The 23,793-nt window shown below is 41.3% G+C and overlaps 1 protein-coding gene across 2 annotated transcripts; it reads right to left on the reverse strand.

Annotated features, from left to right (window-relative positions):
- Positions 1-450: 450 nt before the first annotated feature.
- On the reverse strand, positions 451-21,248 carry MRPS22 (mitochondrial ribosomal protein S22). 2 transcript variants are annotated; one of them, XM_046001970.1, is made up of 8 exons: positions 21,074-21,248; positions 9,585-9,748; positions 8,343-8,507; positions 6,315-6,458; positions 5,922-6,005; positions 4,524-4,669; positions 1,537-1,645; positions 451-582 (listed from the first exon to the last, which is right to left on the reverse strand). In XM_046001970.1, exons 1-8 carry the CDS (start codon positions 21,243-21,245, stop codon positions 487-489), a joined length of 1,080 nt encoding a protein of 359 aa, XP_045857926.1. In that variant the 5' UTR covers positions 21,246-21,248; the 3' UTR covers positions 451-486. The 2 variants fall into 2 exon arrangements, with proteins under 2 accessions (XP_045857926.1, XP_045857925.1); XM_046001969.1 differs by having other exon boundaries at positions 9,585-9,751.
- Between the last annotated feature and the right edge of the window lie 2,545 nt (positions 21,249-23,793).

A 23,793-nucleotide genomic window follows, 5' to 3' on the forward strand; every position in this document is an offset into this window, starting at 1 on the left:
TGAGCCAAACTTCACCTCATCTAGCGATCAGCTCACATTCTTCTAACCCTTTTTCTTGATGTTCCCCCATCCCCAAGTTTATATACTTGGGTTTTTATGCCTCACCCCGATTTTGTGTACTTGCTTCTTGAATCAGAATCTGAAACCCAAGCTCTTTTGACCTCATTAAGCTGGGCTCTGTTTAAACTACCTGTTTGGTAATACAGAAAAATACAAGTACTTTTTTGGTCTTCAACAATGTACCTGTCTGATTAGAGAAATTCATAACCAGGCACTCAAATATATTACTCAGTTATCCCCTTTAAGCCTAGGAAAATGAGTGGAGTAACAAGGTTTTCTTTGTATTTCTGTTAGAGGCACTGTTAAAAAAACAATTTTATATAGGGAACTCCCATCATACTTTTGACATTCTTAAACATTCAGCTCAACATTAACAGAGAAAGCAAGTTATAATTTAGTAAAATGAAGTTTATTTAAAAAATGTTTTCAGGAAGCTGCAGAATGGCTAATGAATGTTTCTTGGTAAGCTTGTAGTGTTAATTCTATATATGCTCCCTTCTGTGCTTCTGTTTTTGCAAAGATCTGTTTAAAAAAAGAAACTCTTTTAAGCAGTAGACATATACTATTTATAAAGTTTTCCATTTCTGCATTAGCAAAGTCCCAGTTTAAAAAGTCTTCCAAGGTTCACATTTTTTTTTCTGACTCTAAAACAGTAAGCAAACTTACATGGACCAAAAAACAGTATCTGACACAGTTCAAGCCGCAGTTATTCTAAACATCAGAAGAATCCTAATATGGCTGCCGGCTCTCTCAGCTTATTTCCAGAAAAATAAAACCTGACATTGCACCTTCTGCTAGATCAAAATGTATTTTAGGTTTTAAGCTAAAAAATATTTCCCCCAAAAGCAGTTTGCTTTATCTGGCCTATCATAGAAAACCAAAATTGGTACCATAGTTTCTCTATACTCCTCCTAGGGGGTCATCGCTGGTCATTTTTATCCTTAGAACTGCTTTGTAGTGTGCGTAAAATAAGATTGGGAGAGAAGCCAGACCAACAAAACCATGTCTGTTCTGCACCTTAGAAGAGATGAAAATATACAGTGACAGAGAAATCTGTTTAAGTCCATGGTTTTGAGAGGCATGCACTTCCAAAATGATAATGCAACTAAGGCTGAGTAATATACAAGCAACACCTTCTCCCCTTCTGGAGAGGAATGTGACCACACTCTAGGACAGGAAGGTGCACTGGGAACATGTGTCTGCCTCATCCTCCACCCTATCTTCCTGGTGACTTGATCACCTCAAAGAACAAGGGGGCTGCTGCCCTACTATCTGAACTACTTGGACTCCAGCTGTAGCTCCCCCCGAACCCTATCAGATGAAGAAATACAGGGGGGCTCTAGTTACTATTTCAAGATCACGCATCTCCTGTATATGTGAATCTGTTTAGTTACCATTAGATATGCCTCATTTCAGAATTCTTCCCAACTCAGTTTTATCACGTTACAGCAGACAGTGTGGGAAAAGTCCCTTTACCTTAATTAAATGTACTCCCTCAGCAGCCTGCTCCTTGGCCTCCTGAGCTGACCGGCCGTCTGGATGGAGGAGGTGATACAGCCGGATCAAGCTGGTGGCGTCATCAACTCTAGAGGGAAAGGATTTACTGTCATCAGTGGGTTTTCTGCATTTATAAAAATGTGTCCCAACTTAAAACTAAATTACACTTTAAACTTTCTTTGGGCCAGACATTTTTTAAGCCTTTAGTTTTGTATTTTCAAAGGCATTTTTAGAAAATCAGCTAATTTAAGCTTCATAACCATTGTGCAGTAGGCAGGACAGCAATCAGTACAGACAGTACCCAGTTTATGAAAGTGAATATATTCTAAATGCGACTATTCTTTTTGGAAACAGAATCACTTCTCATAGAAATAGGATTCTTAATGGTAGATGGCTGGTAGGCCAGCTCACTTCACAGGCAGATAATAATGTAATCCAACTCAGAGGGCAGGAATATTACCTTCATCCCACATAAGCTGGAGGCTGGTGGTCAGGGGATGCTCAAAGCCACTTGCCTTCAAGTTCATTAGCAGTGACATCATCTGCTAACAGATTTTCATTAAGACTGAATCAGTGAATAAATGCCTCCACAAGAGGCCGCCTAGGAGTCCAAGGAAAGACTCCCAGGCCACCAGTCTATTCACAAGAACCCATTAGTTAAAAATGAGCATCCTAGCGGAGTAAATCTGAAATTATGCTCCTCAGTCAAAAGGAATGTCAGGTTCTACTTTAACAATCTAGAATTCAGTTCTTCTGGTGTGTACTTAGTTTTTAGAGACCTCTAAACAACTTTTAACAGCATAAAAACAACCTTGGCCTTCCCCAAACCAATCACTATCGTCTCACATAGCCAACACCTGCCTACCATTTGCCACCTCAAAGCTGAGGGGGTAAATACCCTTTCTAAAATGCTTGTGCTTTTGAGCTTGTGAGTTACTGCTTTCCAGCTGTGGGGGTAGAGGGATAAAGACACCATAATTCAGTGTTTCCCCAGCTATCCCACTAATTTTCCTATTTTCCTATTAAACCTGGCCTGTGTGAGTAAAGAACTTCTCAAGCCATAGTGAACTCAGAGAAATGCTCTAGGCTTATCCCAAGGCTCATTCACTCTCAAGGCCATCTTCTGGGAGAACTGAGAAACCAGGGCTGTTCTTACAATTTTTCAGGGAAAAATATTGAGACATGTTCATTACAAATGTATGTGCTTGTTACATAATCTAACAAAGTCCAATAAACGTGGCAACAAAAATTCCCCAAATAATAAAATCCCCTTTGGAGCTCAGAAGCATGTGGTCCTGTAAAGAGCTTAACTGGGCTTCTGTATTTAGATTTCTGGTGAGGGCTTCATTACATTCATGCTACAGTATAATGCCTGCATCTTACTCAACAAGTCAGTTCGACACCCAGCCCATATTTGAAAATAAGAGCAAATAAATTTACACGTTCAAAAAGATTTTAAAAGAATCTCAATTACAAAAACCAACAGTGAAATTTGAGTCTGAAATAAGTAGAATCTCAGTTCTGCCTTGGGTTCCATTCAGTGAGGACATGCACCCTCTACTGTCTAGTCTGGGATTTGCAGCACGCTGTCCCGGTCAGAAATCCCACAAGAATGGTTTTACTTAATGCAGAGCAGGAAAATTAAGTACTCAAAACTACCCCCCCCCCCCCGCCCAGTATACAAGTAAACTGCTTTGGATGTAAAACTTGCATGTGGTAGTGAGTATTACTATAATATAAATTAGTACACTTTGATAAAGAACTTTAATGTTCAGTTACACATTTCCTACTCTAATTGTTTAGAAAATGTTAGATGTGTTTATAATAAAATCATTTCAGAATGAATCCATCTAAAAAACTTTATAAGAAAATTCATTCACAGGAGATGTCCTTGCTAAATCACCTGAAAACAGGTCCCACTTTTTGAGTATCCTCATGACCGTCAGCCAGCCCCCTACTTACGTGGGGAAGGCATATATATATCTGCCCTCTGAACTGGATCACGCTACACTTGCTGATGAAGTGAGCTGGCCTGAAGACATCTACCATTAGGAATGCTGCTTCTGTGAGAAATGGTGCTCTTTTTTCCAAATATGGAATGTATTTCTTAGATAGTATCTGCGGAACTTTTGATTTCCAAAAGCCTTAGGACCTTTATGTGAATGGCTTAGATCAGATGACATGGAGGATATGCTGAGTCACAGCGCCTTAAAGTCTGAAGGTGGCAGGAATCACTAAACCCTCTTGCAGTTCAGACTTTTGAGTCAGTCAGTGACTTTTTGTAGAAAGTTGACTTTCTTAGAGCCACACTGGTCTTTTTCTTGTCATTTTGGTAGTTCTAATCCAACTGATAGATACTCAAGAACAATTTTTTTAGTTCCATCACAAGTTGTAAAATATACTGTTGTTTCAGCTAGAAACCTGGGAGCTCACCAGTTAAAATACCTACATGTTAAAATACAGTAGACATTCCTTGTTTCATGTAACTTTGGGAAAAAATAAAATTTTTTTCAGTGCCTTAAAAATCTTGCAAAAGCAAGGGATATCAAAAGCAATAATATTTTCATAAATTAAATGATTACTTTTACTGAAAAGCCCCAGTTCCACCACAAAACAAGCACCTGCCGGAGTATGTCTTTACATTTCCCATTTAATACCCTTTGAGTGTCTGGAAAGTTCACTGATACCCAGGAACACTGGTAAGGCCCAGGGTAAGTCAGTATCCAAGGTCCGTAATACAGATCCACAGCCACTTACTCTTTCAGAGAATCTAGCCCTATTTAAATAACACGAAAGCAAAGACAGAAAAGTGGGTTGTAATGGAAGAACCACCCCATAAAGGAGGTAAGTGAAACGTATTTCGCTGGACAATACACTGTCATCACTGAGGAAAAAATAGCTCAAATACAGATTTACTGTATTTATTTACTGTAAGAATTTCTGTTACTTACTAAGCTCGTACTTACAAATCTCTCTGAATCTGGTCAATCAGTAAACCATCAATCTTTTTCTTATTTACAAGATACCAAGCCATTCCACCGAAGTGTCTTGTTGAACGTAAAAGGTCATATTTTCCATGTTTATCTATGTCTTCATAGGTCTGATGATGAGTCTGTTCACATAAAATGCAGTTTTGTTTTTCAGAAACATTAAAGGTGAGCATTACTGGATACACATTTACTTGCATGAATGTTGCCCAAGAAAGGACCAGTAAACCAGGCCTATTTACATCTGCCTCTACCCTGAATAACCAGTAGGTACGGTTTAGATCAACCCTGCACTGTAGAAGTGCAGCCGTATCGCAAGTGCTTTTCAGCAGCCAACCACGACTTAGGAAGCATGTATTATATATATGTATATGTACACACACATATATACATACCACTAGAAAATAATGGACCACCAGAGGGCACTAGAAGATTAAAAAATAAAATAAAATCATATTTTTTCACTTCTCCGTTTTTCTCCAATTTGACCCCTTTCCACCTTATTAACTAATGCTCCTTCAGCTCTTCCAGACTGCTCATGCCAACTAAGGACTACAATAAGGGCATTCCTGTGTTCAAAAGACTTTCAAAGTCCTGCTGAATGAAGTCCAGATTCTTGAGCCTAGCGTCTGAGGTCACCGGTGACCTGCCTCTATTCACTTTTCCAGTTTAACCCTGAACACCTCCCATACGTATACACTGCATACATAAGCAAACCAGATGACGGACCATTTGCAAGCACACTGTTTCCTGCTTGTTCACACTGTTCCCTCTCGCTGCCTGGAACACCTCTTCTCACCCAACTTCACAATGTTCCCTGCCCTTCTAGAACCCCGTCCAAGACCCCTATGAAACCTTTCCTGAAAGCACTCCGTAATCTCTTAGCACCTGACATCTCAAACCTAAGGTGATAATGATCTGCATACTTAACTGGCACCCTTCCCCACGCTCACTCCTGGACTGCAGGCTTTGACACAGCACACCCTATCCTAGTTCATGTCGTCACTATATTATCTGCGGTACTGTGTGAAGAAAGCACTACATGACTGCTTACTAAACTGAACTGTAAGACACACGCATTACATCTTGGCAAATTTTAGTAAATGACTCTGTTCCTGTATGATAAAAGAGGAGCAGCTCTGCCATCAAGTTTGGGTCCCTAACACTACCACTTACTAGCTGTGCAACTTACAGCAAGCTACAGAATGTTCCAAGCTTAAATTCTCCCATCCTTAACTCAAGGGCTGCTGTGAGGATAAAACATCTGATGTACATCAGGTGCTTAATAGATGTTCAGGTATTTCTCTTTTCCCCCTATAAAAATCTTACTCATAACCATACTTAAGTCCATACTTAGAAACTATAAAACATACTCACTTTGATATATTCAGTGGAATCTGGCTCAAACTGGGCAATGCAGAGATTGAGGACATCGACGTGCCGGTCCTGGCTGAACATGGTCTAAAACCACACGGCACAGATGGAATTAGATGAGGAAAACATCAAAGTTCAACACCTGTCCTGCTGCCGTGACAGATGTGCTCATTCACTTCTGTGCCCAGTAAGTGTGAGGCAGAAATAACGCAGGCTTCAGAACTGTCACACCGAGATTTAAAACCCAACTAAGCCAATTGCAAGATAGAGAACCGTAGAGGAGTCATCATCAGAAACATGTATCTGTGTTTATGAAAGAAGCCCTGCAGCACCAGAGCCAACTTATTCCACAAAGAAAGCATCACCACTGACTCTAGGAAACCAAAGTCGCCTTACCTTCAGATTTTCTTCCTTGAAAATTACTGGTGTTAAAACTCTACGGCCTTCTTTTGGGAAATAAACTTGTATCATCCTGTCCCGTTCTTCCCAAGAGGCTTTGCGTAGCTTCCCACTTGGTTCCCTGACAACAATAAAACGCTCCTGAAATAGAAAACAAAATCAAGGGTGGGTGTGTGAAGACTTATTTCTAGTTCCCGTGTCCCACTAAGCACCACTATAAGAATAATTTGCAAACAAAATACAAAATGCAACTGGGAGATGCAAAATGCAATTGTATATGATTTCAATGATAATTTTAAAGCTCAAACACTTTGCAAGATTTGATACTTCCTTCACTAATCACTGCTGTGCCTCTGACAATCAAATCATAAAATGAAAGTATTTGCTAAGTGCCAACTACGGTCCTAAAGCAGGTTTAATACATAAAATGGTTCAACTGAAAAAAGCCGGTCAGAGATTCGTCTAAATCCATTTCAGAGCAAAGAAGTGCTATGAGACCTTTCAAACTGCTTCACTTCGGCATCACAAAGTCTCACAGAAACAGACTTTACTACTTTGTGATCTACTTCTAAAGTCCCTGGGGTCAAAGAAACAAACCCAGGAATGTGAAGTCTTAATTCCACATCTCTATAATTCCCCAAACTGGGATGAGACATAAATGTGTCAAAGAGACTGTCCACCTGCCTCTGGTCTCCTCACTCTTCCAACTACCAAATCCTAGGTCGTGAGATCCCTTTCCTCTGAATTCCACCTACTGTACGTTTCATTCAACTGGAAATTTATTATAAGCTAGATTCTTAACACTGCTCAGATACTGTCAGAGAACTGAAAAAGGGCAGGAACTGTTGATTATAATTCTTTGAGATACCCAGTGACTTACATAGAATTTTGCACATAGCAGGTAATTGATACACATTTGATTACTGTATAAATTAACCAGATGGTACTAATTTTCTACTTTTCAGAGGTGTAAGAGTCATTGAATGTGTTCCGAGGACAATATAATTAAAACTTTCATCAAGTACTGCAAATAGAAAAAACAGATGTCTAAATACCACAGTTATTCCTCAAAAGGACTGGCAATTTGAATTCTAAGTTCCTTTCTCCCTTTCAGGTTATAAAATGCTCCTATAAACACCCTTCAAAGCACTCCAAACATATAGTAAAGCACCCCAGAGCAAAAATTTCAATTAAAATGAAACTCTGCGATCCCTGTTCCATCATGTCAGATGTAGAGGTAGTTGATGTGCAGACATGGACATGGCTCAAATCATGTCTTCTGACCATAATCATAGATGATAAAAAGATTAATGTGGGTGGTCTTTCTCCCAACTGCAGTGTTACATAGTATTCTACTGCATTCTGTGGGCTGAATTGTAAATCGCTTGTTTCACTCTTAATTGAAAAGATTCAAACACAAAACTGATATATTTTACAAGTACCAGAGTGTTCTTTTGGAATTGGCCATCAAGGGAAGAGGAGCTAGAGGATAAAAACCAGAACAGAAGAAGCAAGTGGTGTCTGAAAAGTACCTCCGGAAACCTGTCATTCTTTCTGCAAATTCTGAAAAGTGAAAAATCCTTTGGGAAGTCTGGGTTTTTTGGCATCCTCAAGAATTTACAAGAAAGAAACCATTTTCTCAAAATGTTTCAGCTAAGGGAGTTAGTCTAACCGGCAGAAAGAATCCCCTTCTCTCACTGCCTTGAAGATTTCTGCCTATTTGTGGTTTGGGGGTGGATTTGTCTGTAAACTACTACTGTCTCAGCACACCTGTCTCTTTCCTGATCTGGAATAAAGTGTGTCCATAATCTGTAGGGAAATGGTAACACGATGATGATGGACTGATCTGCATTTCTCTTCTTCCTTATGCTGGGCTGGATTTTCCAGAGGGTCTCACCCAGCCACAAGAATTCTGGTTTGAAAGATTCAGAGACAGGTGGGGCACAGTAATGTTGACTCTTGTCCCTCAGACCCGTCTCCACATATTTCAAATAAAGCTCATTTTGCAATTTGACATATACTCACCCGATGTGGTATGCTATATGATATATCAGTAAATACGTATTTGGCTGTTTCTGTTCCTTCCAAAATCTTATCTTCAGCTAACACGTCATTTATTGGTGCTCGTTCTTCCAGAACCGGTGGCATTTTTAATCGTACTTTAGCTGCCTCAATTGCCTTTCTTGTAGCCTAATGAAATAAAATATTTCTCAAGGAAAGCCACAAGATTGCAAGCCAGAAGGATACTGATACAAAAGCAGATACTGATAAAAAATGCCAAGAACTACAAAGAGAAGAAGCTCTAGCCCCAAATCAGTGAGTGAAAAGGCGCCTGGGCCCTGGCCTTTGCCAACTCTTGGTGTGGCTTAGAGCACCACCTACAGGCTCAACCATTCTCACCATGGCAAAGAAATTGCTTTGAGACAGAGCCAGGCCACAAAAGCTGCTTGAAATAGAATAAAGGATTTCATCTATTGTGTGTGTACTATGCACCATATATCGTTCAAATACTTGGAATGCATTTGGCTCATTTAATATCCACAAACTACCTTACAAGCTAGGTGACCCTGTTATTTCATTTCATGGAAGAGAAAATAGGAGCACACACATGTGAAGTAAATTGCTAAGAAGTTGTAGCACTGGGATTTGAACCCTGGCCACTCAACTCCAGAGCCCATGCTCTTAACCACTGACCACACTGCTCCAAGCCATACTGTTAGCAGTGATTACCTCTGAGAAGTAAAAATGGTATTTTTACTCCTCACGTGATATGCTACTGGATATCTGAATGTTTTGCTATGACTGTAACTTACTTTGAATTAGACAAAGGAGCAATAACGCTTTACCTATTCATACAGCAGAGCATTCTCCACAAAGCGCTCATACCCATGACTCCAGGAGGACTGATGCCTAGAGTAGTCTGTGGTTCAGCAGGATCCATGATCCCACCAAAGCATCCTCCTCAAAGCAGCTTTTTTCAAGGAAGGAACCTGAACCAGGCAGGACAAAGAATGGATACTCGGGCAGGTTTGGGAGCAGAGGAGGCTCTGCTTGGACACGTAGGCCTGACCCATTGGCCCCAGTCCATCTAATTCTGGCCACGCTCCCTGTTTCACTCTGCCTGCCTGTTCCCCTTTCTTAGTCTGTGCCTGGAACTCTCCACCATGAGTGCCAACGGTAAAGCAGCTACCAGTATCTGGAGGGACCTTTGGAAATCTTGTGTAACCCTTCAGAAAGGTATTCTACCAGTATTCTGTATTCACGCACCTCCTCCAGCTGTGCCTGAGTCATCAGCTTATAGGCTGGTGGCTTCAGTTCTTGTAGAGGTGGCTTAAACACCTTCTGCAAATCCAAGCCCGTCATCTTGATGAGTATGTTTTGGACCTCCTCATCCATAAACGTAGGCTTCTTGTTCTGTGAGTTACCAGATTCTGCTAAAATGGGTTTCAGTAAATAAGATGGTAAAAATGACAAGCCAACAAGATCTCTAAACAGAAAAATTAACAATAGAAATTAACAAAGTCTCTACCTCAAAATGTATAATGTTAATACCTATGAAATCCATTCATTGATTCCTTGATAAAATTTACTGAGCATTTACAATGATGAGACTATTGCCAAAAGGGCACTCAAAATCTAGTAGAGAAAGAAACATAAAAAAGTAATTAAGGGGGGGGGGGCAAGATGGTGGAGAAGCAGGAGACTTTGTTTCAACCAGTCCCCTGAACTGAGCTAAATATCTACCAGAACACTCTGAACACCCACGAAATCAGCCTAAGATGTAAGACTATACACTTGTGGATCAGCGGGGGCGGGGGGGGGGGGGGGAGCGGGCAGAAAATCATCAGTGAAGAGATGCACCTTGCCTGGATCATGGTTGATATACTCAGTTATACATCCCCTCAACCACTTCTCACCAAAATGACGGAGGAAGAACACCCAACAGAAGAAAAATTCAGAGACTGTGACCTCTGCCACAGAACTACTGGATATGGACATAAACAATATGTCAGAAATAGAAGTCAGGGTAACAATCATCCAGGCAATAGCCAGGTGGGAGAAGACCATTAGTGGCAACATAGAATCTCTATGGGCGGAAGTGAGAGCTGATCTGGGCAGAATTTTAAAATGCTATCAATAAGATCCAATCTAATCTAAATACTCTAAAGCTAGAGTAAATGGGGCAGAAGATCGAATTAGTGATCTAGAAGACAAACTGATAGAAAAGGAGGATCAGGAGGGGGCCTGGAACAAACAGCTCAGAAGCCATGAAAACAGAATTAGAGAAACAAATGATGCCATGAAACATTCCAATGTCAGTTACTGGGATCCCTGAGGGGGTGGAGAGAGAGAAGACTAGAAGATAGGGTTGAACAAATCCTGGATGAAAATTTCCCTAATCTGGGGAACAGAACAAGTGTTTGTGTTCTAGAGGCAGAAAGAACATCCCCCAAGATCAACAAGGGATCAACAAGGGTAGAAAGACCTCTAGACACATAACTGTGAAATTCACTACTCATAAATTCAGAGAAGAAGTCTTAAGGGCAGCTAGGGGGAAGAGATTCCTTACACACAGAGGGAGGACCATCAGAATAACATCAGACCTGTCCACAGAAATCTGGCAAGCCAGAAAGGGCTGACAAGACATGTTCAGGGCACTAAATCAAAGAACATGCAGCCAAGAATACTTTATCCAGCAAGGATGACATTCAGAATGGATGGAGAGATAAAGAGCTTCCAAGACTGGCAAGGTTTAAAAGATTATGTGACCACCAAGCTGACACTATAAGAAATATTAAGGGGGGGAGGTTCTATAAAAGAAGAAAGAACCCAAGAGTGACACAGAACAGAAATTTACAGAGACAATCTATAGAAACAAGGACTTCACAGGAAACATGATTATCAAGAAAAACATCATTCAATAACCACTCTCAACATGAACGGCTAAATGCTCCCATAAAATGGCACAGAGTTGCAGACTAGATAAAACAACAGGACCTGTCCATATGCTGTCTACAAGAGATGCATTTTGAACTTAAAGATACATCCAGACTGAAAGTGAAGGGATGGAGAACCATCTTTCATGCCAATGGGCCTCAAAAGAAAGCTGAGGTAGCGATTCTCATATCAGATAAATTTAACCCTGGGATGCAAGGGAGGTTCAACATTTGCAAATCAATCAACGTGACAGAACACATTAATAAGAGGAGAGAGAAGAACCATATGGTCCTCTCAATTGATGCAGAAAGCATTTGTCAAAATACAGCATCCTTTCCAGATTGAAACTCTTCAAAGTACGGGGATAGAGGGAACATTCTTCAACTTCATAAAATGTATCTGTGGAAAACCCACAACGAATATCATTCTCAATGGGGAAAAGCTGACAGCCTTCCCTTTGAGATCAGGAACATGACAAGGATGCCCACTCTCGCCACAGTTGTTCAACATACTACTAGAAGTTCTAGCCAACAGCAATCAGACAACGAAAAGAAATAAAAGGTATTCGAATTGGCAAAGAAGTCAAACTCTCTCTCTTCACAGATGACATGATAGTTTATGTGGAAAACCCAAAAGACTCCATTCATACAGCAATTCAGTAATGTGGCAGGATACAAAATCAATGCATAGAAATTAGTTGCTTTCTTATACACTAAGAATGAAACTATAGAAAGGGCAATTAGAGAATCAATTCCATTTACTATAGCACCAAGAACCATAAGATACCTTGGAATAAACCTAACCAAAGAGGTAAAGGATCTGTACTCAAGGAACTACCGAACACTCATGCAGGAAACTGAAGACACAAAAAGATGGAAGACCATTCCATGCTCGTGGATCGCAATAATAAACATTGTTAAAATGTCTATACTGCCTAGAGCAATCTATACTTTTAATGTCGTTCTGATCAAAATTCCACTGGCATTTTTCAAAGAGCTGGAGCAAATAATCCTAAAATTTGTATGGAATCAGAAGAGACCCCAAATTGCTAAGGAAATGTTGAAAAAGAAAAACAAAGCTGGGGGCATCACGTTGCTTGATTTCAAGCTTTACTACAAAGCTGTGATCACCAAAACAACATGGTACTGGCACAAAAACAGACACACAGACCAATGGAACAGAGTAGAGGGCCCAGATATGGACCATCAACTCTGTGGTCAAATAATCTTTGACAAAGCAGGAAAAATATTCAGTGGGAAAAAAGACAGTCTCTCCAATAAATGGTGCTGGGAAAACTGGACAGCTATGTATAGAAGAATGAACCTCGACCATTCTCTTACACCATACACAAAGATACACTCAAAATGGATAAAAGACCTCAGTGTGAGACAGGAATCTATCAAAATCCTAGAGGAGAACATAGGCAGTAACCTCTTCAACATGAGCCTCAGCAACTTCTTTCAAGACATGTCTCCAAAGGCAAAGGAAACAAAAGCAAAATTTAGGGACTTCATCAAGATAACAAGATTCTGCACAGCAAAGGAAACAGTCAACAAAACAAAGAGGCAACCCACGGAATGGACGAAGATATTCACAAATGACAGTACAGACAAAAGGCTGATATCCAGGATCTATAAAGAACTCCTCAAACTCAATACACACAAAGCAGATAATCACGTCAAAAAATGGGCAGAAGACATGAACAGACACTTCTCTAATGAAGACATACAAATGGCTAACAGACACATGAAAAAATGTTCATCATCACTAGCCATCAGGGAGATTCAAATCAAAACCACATTGAGATACCACCTTACACCAGTTACAATGGCCAAAATTAACAAGACAGTAAACAACAAATGTTGGAGAGGATGTGGAGAAAGGGGAACCCTCTCACACTGTTGGTGGGAATGCAAGTTGGTGCAGCCACTTTGGAAAACAGCGTGGAGATTCCTTAGGAAATTAAAAATAGAGCTGCCCTATGACCCTGCAATTGCACTACTGGGTATTTACCCCAAAGATATAGATAAGTGAAAAGAAGGGCCATATGTACCCCAATGTTTATAGCAGCAATGGCCACAATCACCAAACTGTGGAAAGAGCCAAGATGTCCTTCAACAGATGAATGGATAAAGAAGATACAGTCCATATACGCAATGGGGTATTACGCAGCCATCAGAAAGAATGAATACCCAACTTTTTATCAGCATGGACAGGACTGGAAGAGATTATGCTGAGTAAAATAAGTCAAGCAGAGAAAGTCAATTATCATATGGCTTCACTCACTTTTGGAGCATAAGGAATAACATGGAAGACATTAGGAAAAGCAAAGGAAAAGTGAATTGGGGGAAGTCAGAGGGGGAGACGAACCATGAGAGACTGTGGACTCTAAGAAACAAACTGAGGGTTTTGGAGGGGTGGGGAGTGGACGGAAGGGTGTGCCTGGTGATGGGTATTAAGGAGGGCACGTACTGCACCACACTGGGTGTGGTGCATAAACAATGAATCTTGGAACACTAAAAAAATAAAATTAAATTCTAAAAAAGTAATTAAGTAGTGTTTGGGTGGCTCAGTTGGTTAAGTGTCTGCCTTCAGTTCAGGTCATGATCTCAGGGTGCTAGGATCAAGCCCCACGCCCAGCTCCATGCTCAGTAGGGAGCCTGCTTCTCCCTCTCTGTCCCTCTCCCTGCTCGTTCTCTTTTTCAAATAAATAAATAAAAATAAAAAGGTGATTAAGAGGCACCTGGGTGGCTGTTAACTGTCCCAACTCTTGGTTTTGGCTCAGGAGGCAATCTCAGGGTCGTGAGATCAAGCCCTGCATCTGGCTCCATACAGATTCAGCTTGAGACTCTCTCTCCCTCTGCCCCTCTGCTCTTGTTCTCTCCCTCTCTAAAATAATTTTTTTTTTAAAGTAATTAATGTGGAGTGCCTGGCTGGCTCAGTCAGTAGAGCATGTGACTCTTTTTTTTTTTTTTTTAAAGATTTTATTCATTTATTCGGCAGAGAGAGATCACAAGTAGGCAGAGAGGCAGGCAGAGAGAGAGAGAGGGAAGCAGGCTCCCTGCTGAGCAGAGAGCCTGATGTGGGGCTCGATCCCAGGACCCTGAGATCATGACCTGAGCCGAAGGCAGCGGCTTAACCCACTGAGCCACCCAGGCGCCCCGAGCAGTGACTCTTGATCTCGAGGTTGTAAGTTTGAGCCCCATGTTGGGTACGGAGTTTACTTAAAAATAAAATCTTAAAAAAAAAAAAATAAGGGGTGCCTGGGTGGTTCAGTCGGTCAAGTGTCTGACTCTTCATTTCAGCTCAGGTCATGATCCTCTGGGTCATGGACTCAAGCCCCCCCACAGGGCTCTGATCTTGGCAGGGAGTCTGTTGAGGATTATCTCCCTCTGCCCCTCACCCTACTCACACATGCACACATGCATGCTCGTGTACTCTCTCTCACAAATAAGTATATCTTTAAAATAAACAACTAATGTAATAGTATTAATAATAATAATAATTTACAGAGTTGTCTCTTAGATGCCAGACATTACATACATTTTTAGGAATGTTTATAACAATCCACAAAATAGATATTGGTATCTCAATTTTATAAATGAGGACACTGGAGCCTGCCTAAAGACCAACTAGCTGTTAAGTGACAGAGTCAAGATTTAAACCAAAGTTTGTTTCTAGGGGCACCGGGGGTGGCAGGTGAAGGCAGAAGCCTCTGCCTTCAGCTCAGGTCATGGTTTCAGGGTCCTGGGATCGAGCCCCGCTTCGGGCTCTTTGCTCAGCAGGGAGCCTGCTTCCCCCTCTCTCTCTGCCTGCCTCTCTGCCTACTTGTGATCTCTCTCTCTCTCTGTCAAATAAATAAACAAAATCTTAAAAATAAACAAACAAACCGAAGTTTGTTTCTAGATACTAGATCAACTCTAATCCCTCCTGGTCCTCCACAGTGTAAGTGCTACACTACTCTTGGAGCAGAGAAAGCCAAAACAGCAGGGTCTGGAAGGCTTCCCATGGGGCCTGAACACGACAGAGGAAAAAAGGAAGAAAATTCCAGGCTACGGGGCTGCAACTAGGAAACACAGGCTTGGATCATAATATGAGACTGAAAAGGCCATGCGGTGTCAAAGAAGAGCTTTGGACAGGTGAGGACACCCAAATATCACCTTTGCCTAACACAGTTTGCCCATCCCTTTGCCTAAATTCCTCTATTTACACTTCCATTAGGAAAGGGAGGAGAAAAAAGTACCATTCCTTCCCTGCCACCTCTTCTTCTCCTAGTCCTATAAATGCTGGTGGCCCTAAAAATTCTGAACTATAGCCTTCTTTTCTCCCTTCTTACATTCTGGGATGATGTCCTACCAACCTGTGACTTTAATTATTTCTATATGCTGGAGACTCTAAAATCTGAATCTTCAGTCAACATCCTCTTCCATCCACCTATCCCATGTACATCTCACATGCACTTCAGTATTGCCAAACCAGAACACATCAACTTTCTCCTGTCTCAAACCTGCTTTTCCTATGGTTCCTTATCTTAGTAGCATCCAACAGGCCATGTGGGCCAGAAACTTCTTAGTCATTCCTGACTTCTCCTTTACCTTCCACATCTAGCCAACAGCAGTTATAACAGTAACAGCAACAATAACAACTAACATTTGTTAAATATTTACTATATGCCAGTACTTACTGAGCCAAGTACCTTACATATTTAGCACACTTAATCCTTACAACCACCCAGAAATACAATTATCCCCATTTTACAGAAATGACACTAAAACACTACATATGTCTATTATACCTCACAAATCTCTCTTTAATTCTCCATTTCCCACTGCCACTACCCTGATCAAGGCCATCCTCATCTCTTGCCTTAACCTCCTAACCAGTCTCCCTGGCTCTATTCTGACACCACTATAGACCATTCTCCATAGAACAACCAGAGTAAATCTCTTTAAAATGTAGTCAAAACCACAGAAAAGATTAACAAAACTAAGAGATGGTTCTTTGAAAAGATAATAAAATTGATAAACCTTTGGCTAGATATACTAAGCAAGGAAAAGAGAAGATATAAATGACCAAATTATAAATAAAGAGACATTGCAATTCACACTACAGAAATACAAAGGATTCTAGGAGGCTAATGTGAATAACTATGTGGCAACAAGCTGGACAGCCTGTAAGAAATGGGAAAATTCTTTTTTTTTTTTTATTTGTTTATTTGTTTATTTACAGCATATCAGTGTTCATTGTTTTGGCATCACACCCAGTGCTCCATGCAGTACGTGCCTTCCCTATTACCCACCACCTGGTTCCTCAACCTCCCACCCCACCCCTCCCCACCCCCCGCCCCTTCAAAATCCTCTGGTTGTTTTTCAGAGTCCATAGTCTCTCATGGTTCATCTCCCCTTCCAGTTTAAGAAATGGGAAAATTCTTAAAAACATGCAACCTACCAAGACTGAGGAAGAAACAGAAAATCTGAACACACCAATTACTATGAAGGAGAGTCAATCTGCAATAATAAATCTCCCAACAAAGAAAAGCCCAGCAGTAGATGGCTTCACAGGTGAATTTTACCAAACAATCCTTCTCAAACTCCTCCAAGAAACAGAAGAGAACACTCCCAAACTCATTTTACTAGACCAGCATTTCCTAATACCAAAGCCAGACTCTACAACCATACCATTCTGAATGCACCCAATCTAGTCCCTTACCAAAGCTAGAAAAGGACACTGCCAGGAAACTACAGGCCAATATACCTGAAAATTATAGATGTAAAAATTTCAATAAAACACTTGCAAGTAAATTCAGCCGCACATTAAAAGATCATTCACCACGATCAAGTGGAATTTATCCCTAGGATGCAAGGATTGTTTGACATACACAAATCAATGTGATACATCACAATTAATAGACTAACAGAAAAAAATCATATAATCATTTCAATAGATGCAGAAGAAACATTTAACAAAGTTCAACATTATGATAAAAGTTATTAAGAAATGAGGTATGGAAGGAACATACTTCAACATAATATATGCCAAACCCACGCTACCATAAAAGACTAAAAGACTTCCCTCTAAGTTCAGGAATAAGACAAGGTTGTCTCCTATTCAACATAATGCTGCAAGTCCTAGCCAATCAATTAGGCAAGAAAAAGAAGGTACCAGAATTGGAAAGGAATAAGTAAACTTGTTTCTGATTAGTTGCAGACCATAGGATTTTGTATGTAGAAAATCCTAAAAACTCCATCAAAAAACTATTAGATCTAATGAACAAATTTAGTAAAGTTGCAGGATACAAAATTAACTTTTAAAAACTGGTAGCATTTTGGGGCTCCTGGGTGGCTCAGTGGGTTAAAGCCTCTGCCTTCGGCTCAGGTCATGATCCCGGGGTCCTGGAATCGAGCCTTGCATCAGGCTCTCTGCTCAGTGGGGAGCCTGTTTCCTCCTTTCTCTCTGCCTGCTTCTCTGCTTACTTGTGATCTCTGTCTGTCAAATAAATAAATAAAATCTTTTTAAAAATAAATAAATAAAATAAAAACTGGTAGCATTTCTATACTAGCAAATTATGTGAAAAAGAAAGAAAGCAATCCCACTGAAAACAGCATCAAAAACAGTAAAATGCTTAGGAATAAATTTAGTCAAAGAGGTGAAAGATCCCTATACTGAAAACTAAAACACACTGATGAAAGAAATCAAAGAAGAGGAATGAAGGGAGGATGGTGGAGTGGGAGGATTCTGAGTTCACCTCATCCCATGGCACACTGAGACAACAATTACAAATATGGCTACTAACTCTGAAAATGAAATGAAGTAGCTGAACAGATCTTCCGCAGCTAGCCATAGAATGGAAGCCATATTAAAAAGAGTTGGCTGGGCGGAAACATATTCAGGAACCAAACCCTTGACTCAACTAACCATAAACAAGAAGGACATCACAAGCGGAAAGAAGCAAGAAAATCAGACCCCGAGACTAGATTCCTCCAGCCCTGGGACCGACACTGGGAAAAGGAGTTCCCATAAGGTCTGGCTCTGAAAATGGACAGAGCTGATTTTAGACTCTGGGAGAGCCAGAGGTGAAAAACTTGAGACACTGTCCATAAAGACCCAGCATGCTAAATAACTCACCCCAGACACAGCACAGAAACAGCAGTTGGAAAAGTGCCTGGGCATATGTTAAAGAGATTAATAATTAACCTGAGGACATTTGCCAGAGAACAGGAATATGCAGGAAACTCCTCGGGAACAAAAGTGATAGTGGCGCCATTTTTCTTGCCCTCCCCAAACGAAAACCAAAAAACCTTCCAACAAACAAAAGACTAGATGAATTCACAGATAAATTCCACCAAACATGTAAAGAAGAGCTAATACCTGTTCTCCTCAAACTATTCCAAAAAAATAGAAGAGGTAGGAGAGCTTCCAAATACATTCTGTAAGGCCAGCATTACCCTGATACCAAAACCAGAAAGACAGAGAGACAGAGAGAGAGAAAGGAAGAAAGAAAACAAACCAACCACAGGCCAGTATCCCTGATGAACCCACATTCACATGGTCACTTAATCTAAGACAAAGGAGGCAGGAATATACCACAGAGAAAAAAAGTCTCTTTAATAAATAGTGCTGGGAAAACTGGACACCTACAGGCAAGAGAATGAAAGTGGACCACTCTTACACAATACACAAAAATAAACTCAAAATGGACTGAAGACCTAAATGTGAGATCTGAAGCCATAAAACTCCTAGGGGGAAAAAATAGGCAGTAATTTCTCTGACATCAGTCATGGCAATATTTGTCTAGATGTATCTCCTCAAGAAAGAAAAACAAAAGCAAACATAAACCATTGGAACTACATCAAAATAAAAAGCTTTTGCACAGCAAAGAAAACCATCAACAAACAAACAACAAACAAAAAGGCAACCTACTAAATGTTGCATAGGATGTATCGAGTAAGGTACATCATATGATGTATCAGATGTATCAGATAATATCCAAATACATAAAGAACTTAATAGAAATCAATGCCAAAAAGCCAGTCTGATTAAAAATGGGTCAAAGACCTAAACAGACATTCTTCCAAAGATGGCAAACAGACACATAAGGTGCTCAAATCACTAATCATCAGGGAAATGCAAATCAAAACCACACAGAGATAACACCTTACACCTGTCAGAATGGCAAGACTCAAAACGACAAGAAACAAGTGTTGTCAGGGATGCAGAGGAAAAGGAACTCAGCAGCATTATTTATAACAGCCAAGACACGGAGACAACTAAGTGTCCATCAGTGGATAATACAGTTGTGGGGTGTGTGTATGTGTGTAATGGAATAAAAAAGGAGGAAATTGTGCCATTGGGACAACATGGATGGACTATGAGGGCATTATGTCAAGTGAAATAAGTCAAGCAGAGAAAGATAAATACTGTATGATCTCAACTATATGTGGAACCTTAAAACAAACAAGAACTCACAGAAAAAGAGATCAGGCTTGTGGTCTTATGGTTACCAGAGGAAGGGGCACTGGATGAAGGTGGTCAAAAGGTACAAACTTCCAGTTAAAAGAACTAGGGATATAATATACTACAGGATAATATAACACTGATGAATAGCATATATGAAGGTTGTCAAGAAAGTAAATCCTAAGAGTTCTCATCACAGGGAATAATTTCTTTTCCTTTCTTTGTACCTGCATGAGAGGAGAGATGTAAACTAAATTTACTGTAGTAATAATCTCATGACGTATGAAGTCAAATCGTTGTGCTGCACACCTTAAACTTATTCAATACCATGTATTAATTATATCTCAATAAAACTGAAAAAAGTTTAAATGTAATCGAGTCATGCTTAAAATTCACCAGTGACTTCCAACTTCATTTAGAAAAGGAACTAAGGCAGTCTGCTTACTTCACCGTGCCTCCCACTAAACACTGTGCTACTCCAAAGGCCAGAACTCGTCTTCTACTTCTTATACTCATCCCAGGCACCCAGGTTGAGTTACCACTTTTACCAGCTGTTTCTCACCTCAGATACGACTGCGAACTGGGTACCTACACTCAAATTTCAAAAGGACTCAAATTTAATGTGTGCAAATAGGCGTTTACTTCTGCCTCCCTTCCAATCTCATCTACTCCTGCCTTTTCTTCCCTCACCTCCCCTCCTCCACGCCCGCCCAAACAAACAAACAAACAAACAAAAACAAACTGTTCCTACAACTGATCTTCTCTGTCTTGGTACAAATGGGACTACTCTCCTCCATTCAACTGCTCAAGCCAGAAACCTGAGAAGCAACACTGATTTCTGCTTTTAAACTTAAAGCCAAAGGCATAACCAAGCCTATCAATCCTATCTCAAACATGTGTTTTCAAACTACATGTGTCCAGTCTCATTGCTGAACTTTTGTTTATGTTGTTTCCTCTGTCGTAAATGTTTCTCCTTGCTTTAAATGTTTTTCCCTCTAGCATGGTTAGCCAGGTCTCAGATCTGGTCCTAATTTCCAGGAGCCCTTCCCTGCCCTTCCCACCAAGTCTGAGTGCCACTCTTCTGTGTGTTCCCCTATCGCGACCTGAGCTCCCCGAGAGTTCCGGCCGTATCCCCTACCCTAAACGTAGCACTGTCCTTTGCAAGGAACCGAGCTCAGGCACTGCTGGTTCGTTGAGCTAAGGAATGCCAAGGGCAGGCGATGACTGACCCCGCAGGTACAAGGTACAGAAGGGAGCCGGCGGGACGGTGGTGCAGGACGGGGTCCTCGTGGTTCTCGCCAGCCAGAAGCAGGCTCTAGGTCTCCTAGGAGAACGTACCAGTGGACGTCAGACAGGTCACTTACCCGCCTCAGAGGCAAGTCGACGGCATGGCAGTCCCGCGCCGCAGGGCCCGGGCAGTGGCTGGAGCAAGGCGCGGAACTGGGGCCGATTTCGGGCCCGGAAACAGACCTGGTCCGCGCTCCGGGAACCTGTCAGGAGGCTCCACAGCGACACACACCCTCTGACGGTCGCCATGATTTCCCGGGGACCTTCGGCGCCGGAAGCGGCCTTGAGGTGTTTCGGATCTCGCGAGGTTCGCGCAGCATTCTGGGAAATGTAGTCTGGTTGAGGGAGGAGGAGGCAGGGCTCCTAAACGTCACAATTTTTTTTTGGTAAACCTCTTCTTTACACGTGGAGGATGCTCGTGTCCTCTATATGCATAGAGACAAGGGTAAAACTTACATCATCTGCCTTAAATGCTCTTTTTCCTGGACCTTTCCTTCGTTTCCGTGGCTCTAACAAATTTCCATTTCCTGCCCACACCTTTTCTCCCAGCCCCAGGCTTAAATCCAAAGGCCTATTCGGCTTATCCATTGAAACTTGCCGCAGACCCTCCCGCACTACAGACGTAACTCCTGATTCCAAAGCCTGATTATCAAAACCACCTTCATCCCCACCCACTCATACACCCCATTCTGTCTCAGGACCTTACTCCTTTACTTCATAGCCCTTTTCTCAATTTATGATTATTTTGCTTATTTTTCTTATCCCATGAAGACGATCGCTCTACATATTTTACTGTAGTGTCACCTAACCTGGTACACCTCTATGCACGGAAACATTGGTTGAATAAATGACTAAAAGAATGATATAGTGATCCTGTTATTTTCGTACCAGCTGTCCAGGATGTGTAGGTCTTTCTCTTCCCTATAGTTTGGTGCCTATGCTAAGAACTCATCGCAAGGCCTAGCTAAAGGAGGATGTTAACACTCGTTTGAATTAATTGGAAGGTAGACTCACTAACCTTTCCTCTTGCCACCGCTGCCCATTAAGAGTTGACTCTGAACACACACCCTGTTTGGGTGGGGAAGGAGAGAGCCCTTGTCTTGGTGCTGCATTCAGGCATGGCTGCTACTTCTCACCTCAGCATGATAGCAGGTGTCAGGGAGTGGTAGTGAGATGCATGCAAGTGTCTCCCAGCCCATGTCCTTTCTCTAAGGATCGCCACCTACTTCTTTCCCATAGGCACTGCTGAGAGGATAGGCTTCACTGGTTATGTTTTTCATATTAACATTCCCCTGGATCATACTGTTTGGACAATGAGTGGACACCTAATGCAGAAGAATGAATCCACTGGCTGCTGTATTCGCCCCCATAGCCACTGTAACAAATCACAATAATCTGTGTCTTAAAACAACAGGAATTTATTCTCTCACAGTCATGGGTACCAGGAATTTGAAATCAGTATAACTGTGCCGAAAGCAGAGTATCAGCGGAGCTGTACTCCCTTCAGAGGCTCTAGGGGAGAATCTGTTACTTGTCGCTTCCAGCTTCTGGTAACTGCAAGCAGTGCTTGGTTTATGGCTGCATCACTCCAAGCTCTGCCTCTGTCATTACACAACCTCTTCTGTCTGTGCTTAATCTCCCTTTGCCTCACCCTGATAAAGATACGTATGATTCCCTTTAGAACCTACCCTGATAATCCAGGATAATCTCCCCATCTTAAAATCCATATTTTAATCACTTCTGTAAAGACTGTTTCTATATAAGGTAAGGCACAAGTTCTAAGAAATAGGTAGATATCTTTGGGGGAAGAAGGCTATTTTTCAGCCCACCCCAGCTGTTCAAGCACCGAACAGGTTTTCTCTTAATATTCAAACCAAGAAACACAAAAACCATAGTTGAAGGCAGAACCTTGAAATTAATGACTATTTAGAGTTAGTTTTGGAGCTCCCTTTCTCAGCCATATACTCCCTGATGATTGAGCAGAGAAACCCCAGTCCACAGAAAAAGACAGGAAGAGGGAGCAGAAGCAGAGATGGCCTACTATGTGCTTTGAGAAAGAGAGAGATGGGGAAATGTTGGCCTTTCTCTTGGCCAGATTTCCTCCCCTGTTCTTTTCATTGATCACCTTTACTTGGGACTACACTAAGTTTTACTGACATGTATCAACCAAGATTCCTGGTTCTAGCTGTAACCTTGGACAGATGTCCACATCTTTCAGAGTCTCAGTTCCTCACCTGCAAAATGGGTATCTTTCAGACCTTGAAGATAAAGGACTTTCAGGACTTGATGCCTGGTATTTCATAAGTGGGGTGGGATCAAGACAGTTGGGTTGCAGCAAGTCAGTGTCTTTCTGAAGATCTTCAGAGGGAAAGTTTTAGAGAGTTACATGTTCATCAGTTAAGATTATCTGGTTATGAGTGATAGAAATCTTTCTTGTCTAACACAGAGATGGAAGTGATGGAAAAGATGTTGAATATCTCACAAAGTTCAAGGGAAAACTGAACAGCCAAGCCACAGGAAGCCACAGGAATGTCTTAAAAGTTGGTAGCTCCAGGGTCCCCAGATTCTTCTAGAGGAGGATGGAAAACATTTTTCCTGGAAGCCTGTGCAAGTCTACATTGGAGCAGAAACACCCTGAACAATGATGAGGATGCTGAAAATGTGACAAAGCACAGCCACTGTCCCTGTCACTGGAGTGCACTCTTTTCATCAGTCCTGCTGGTTTTCATGACAAATTGGTGAAGCAGACAGGACAGGCATCAATATGAGCATCTTCTATACATGTAAGCTGAAGCTC

This window comes from Meles meles, chromosome 4 (genome assembly GCF_922984935.1).
Source record: "Meles meles chromosome 4, mMelMel3.1 paternal haplotype, whole genome shotgun sequence".
Taxonomy (NCBI): Eukaryota; Metazoa; Chordata; class Mammalia; order Carnivora; family Mustelidae; genus Meles; species Meles meles.

Excerpts from the sequence above, each read along its gene's own strand:
- MRPS22 (XM_046001969.1), bottom strand. The coding sequence starts at position 21,245 with ATGGCGACCGTCAGAGGGTGTGTGTCGCTGTGGAGCCTCCTGACAGGT. Across the intron at positions 8,508-9,584 it reads CTCAGGCACAGCTGGAGGAG|GCTACAAGAAAGGCAATTGA; the intron begins GTGCGTGAATAC and ends TTATTTCATTAG. Across the intron at positions 1,646-4,523 it reads GACCAGATTCAGAGAGATTT|AGTTGATGACGCCACCAGCT; the intron begins GTAAGTACGAGC and ends CTTTCCCTCTAG.